Source organism: Gymnoscopelus microlampas, assembly GCF_963454915.1.
Source record: "Gymnoscopelus microlampas genome assembly, chromosome: 24".
NCBI classification, from domain to species: Eukaryota; Metazoa; Chordata; class Actinopteri; order Myctophiformes; family Myctophidae; genus Gymnoscopelus; species Gymnoscopelus microlampas.
The window spans coordinates 29,909,796-29,912,720 of NC_139961.1; the positions used below are offsets into that span (position 1 = coordinate 29,909,796).

The 2,925-nt window shown below is 44.4% G+C and overlaps 1 protein-coding gene across 2 annotated transcripts in view; it reads left to right on the plus strand.

Moving 5' to 3' along the window:
- The first annotated feature begins 389 nt into the window (after positions 1–389).
- The window catches only part of LOC311040384 (protein-tyrosine kinase 2-beta-like), a 17,915-nt gene continuing 15,379 nt past the window's right edge, over positions 390–2,925 (plus strand). For both annotated transcript variants that reach the window (XM_084050635.1, XM_084050636.1), the window contains exons 1-3: positions 390–597; positions 735–1,161; positions 2,704–2,882. In XM_084050635.1, coding sequence (XP_083906761.1) covers positions 970–1,161; positions 2,704–2,882 — 371 coding nt within the window. In that variant the 5' untranslated portion in view covers positions 390–597; positions 735–969. The remainder of the gene's footprint in view (positions 598–734; positions 1,162–2,703; positions 2,883–2,925) is intronic.

Genomic DNA, 2,925 nt, shown 5'->3' on the forward strand with positions numbered 1-2,925 from the left:
CATTGACCAGGGTCCCCACGGCAGGGCCTATCTTTGGGCCAGTCCTTTTGCCCTCTACACCAAATCACTTTGACAGAACTAGCTGATCTACTTGTAGATCGGCTAATTTCCTCGAATGTTCACCTCTTTAGACGGCCAGCATAGGGATGCTACGGTTCAAGTGGTTAAGAGTTCACTGTTTCTGAAGATCATCCATATTGGCAACTTCAGTCTCTTGCTATTTTATGAGGAAGTAAGGCTCGACCATGCCACTTGTCAGAAGGCGGGGGGGAGCTGACGGAATGTGCCAATGTGTAAGATGGGGTTGGCGGTTTCATCAGCCTGTCAATTTTTCTGTTAGCTTCTCTCCCACTTCCTCATTCGTCCGCAAGCACTATTTCCTCTTTTAGCAGTTGAAGTGACTCTTCTTGAAGGCATTGCACGGGGCAGGCGTCCTATGTGCAACCAAAACCAAAACCCAATATACAATCTATAACTTCAGAAGACATTATGTACACTGCCTGAGGACCTTCTCACATGCGTACCACATATGTCCGGTGTTTTTGTTTCTTTGGCGTATTTTTCTCGTGCTGTCCATTGGACTTTGGTGTGAGAAAGGTGAGTACGGTGAATTCGAAGCAGAAATGGAAATATCTTGCAGATCAATCACAGACAGTAGGGTACAACTGTTGTCAAATCACAAGGTAACATCATGCTTATATGCCTTTGTTTCTTCCTTTCTTTGACTGAGCAAGGTGTTTGTGGGTGCGTGTTGATATCCATGTATGTGTTGAGTGTAATGCGTGTGCGTGTACACATGTGAATGCATGTCTGAGTGTGTGTTCATATTGAGTGTGTGTTGAGTGTGTGTGTGTGTGTGTGTGTGTGTGTGTGTGTGTGTGTGTGTGTGTGTGTGTGTGTGTGTGTGTGTGTGTGTGTGTGTGTGTGTGTGTGTGTGTGTGTGTGTGTGTGTGTGTGTGTGTGAGAGAGATGTCGGGGGACACCAGCACTCTGTGCTGGCAGCGGAGCTTGTCTTCCAGCAGCGAACCCACGTCTCCCACGACAACTGACATCAGGGGTGATGTTGTCCCCGCCAAGATCATCAAAGTGTGTTTCCTTAGCAACAGCTCCATGGGCAAGAACTTCAAACTGGTCCGCTGTCAAGAGGGATGGACTGTCAGGGTAAAGTCTACTCTACTCTTTACACATAAATGTATAAAAATACTCTAACAAAATGAATACAACACAAGTGTCAGGTACATTAAGTAGGCTAAGTATAAGCAGGTTGGAGTGGCTTATTGTCGTTATTGGCCAAGAATGAGGGTGTCTATCCCATCCCCTTTTCCACTGTGCTAGACCCCTGGGAGATGGAATGCTGAGGTGGAGCGTACTATCAACTCCCAGTATTTCTGCACAACTTAGCCACTCAGTGCTACTCATACGCTGGGTTGGCGGTGCCCAGGATTGAACCTAGGACCTTGTGGTGCAAAGGCCAGTGCTCTACATACTGAGTTCCAGACTCATCCTGTAGGTGTTATAAATATCACAGATACATGACAAATCCTGACCAATTTTTGTAATTGTGCTTTCACTACCTTATTATGCTCCTTCCTGTCATCAGCTGAGCATTTCATTTGTTCATTTGTTTTGGTTTGTTTTCAGTTTCTTTGTTTCTGTGGAAGTTCACATGCATCTCCTTGGTTTTGGAGATGTTTAGGGTTAACTTGTTGTGAACACCACTCAACCCATGAATAGACTTCTGCTCTGTAAGCTGTTTCATCATTGCAGGAGATGAGACGTCACAATAGTGTCATCTTCAAATGTGAAGGTTTTAGCTGAGTCAGAATGAGAAGCACTGTTGTTACTATACAATGAATGCAGAAGAGGCCACACAGTGCAACCCTGGGGATTACCCAATGCTAATGGAGATTGACTTTGATAACTTTTGGCTTTTAACTGCTTGTGATCTATCAGTTAAAAAGTGAAAAATCCAGTGACATGGGCCTGTTGAATACCAGCTCTAGGATTTTGTCATGCAGCCTTGATGGAATAATATTAAAAGTAGAACTAAAATGAATAAACAGGACGTGCGTAGGTAGAATTAGGTCAAATTGGTACTGGAACAATTATAGCAGATTTATAACAAGCTGAAAGTTTAAACTTGTCTGCTCTATTATATTACCGTATATTATACTATATACTGCACTTTATTCTCTATTCTATTTTATTCATTCAGTTTTTTTCTTCTCTCTTCCTGTTTAATTCAATTCAATTCTAATATATGTATTTGATTCCCTCTATTCTATTCTACAAGTCTTTTGTTCTACTCTGCACTGCTGGGTTCAGTTAGGACTGTCAGAGTGTAGTCTATTATGTACTAATTAACCTTACAGTACTTCCCTCTACTCTATGCTCAACTATTCAACTGTTCCTCTGCCCATAACCATGTTACCTTATTTACCCCCGTCCATAATGGGAGTATTTACTGGGCTGGAGGGGAAATATCTGCATTTACCCACTCACACCAGATGGGTGTGCGTGGGCGGGGGGTTGTTAGGGGTTAAGTGTCTTGCTCAAGGACACTTCAACACATGCAACAGGCGAACCGAGGGTCGAACCGGCAACATATTCCAATTCCCAGGCGGGCTCACTGCACCCACGTAGCTATGACCTCATTAACCTTAACCCTGTTCTTCCACCCCCTGTCCTCTTGCGCCCCACCAGGACATCATCGAGGCGGTGCTAACTAGTGGCTGCGTGGGACCAACTATAAAACACACACTCTGCTACGGCCTGCAACTCAATCACCTCAAGTCCTGCGAGATCCACTGGCTCCACCCGCATCTCTCCATGTTGGAACTCACCCAGCGATACGAGCAGCAGCACCTGGAGGCTGAGTGGAGGTCACAACTTGTCTTATGGCTAATTTACATCTTCATATTAAAC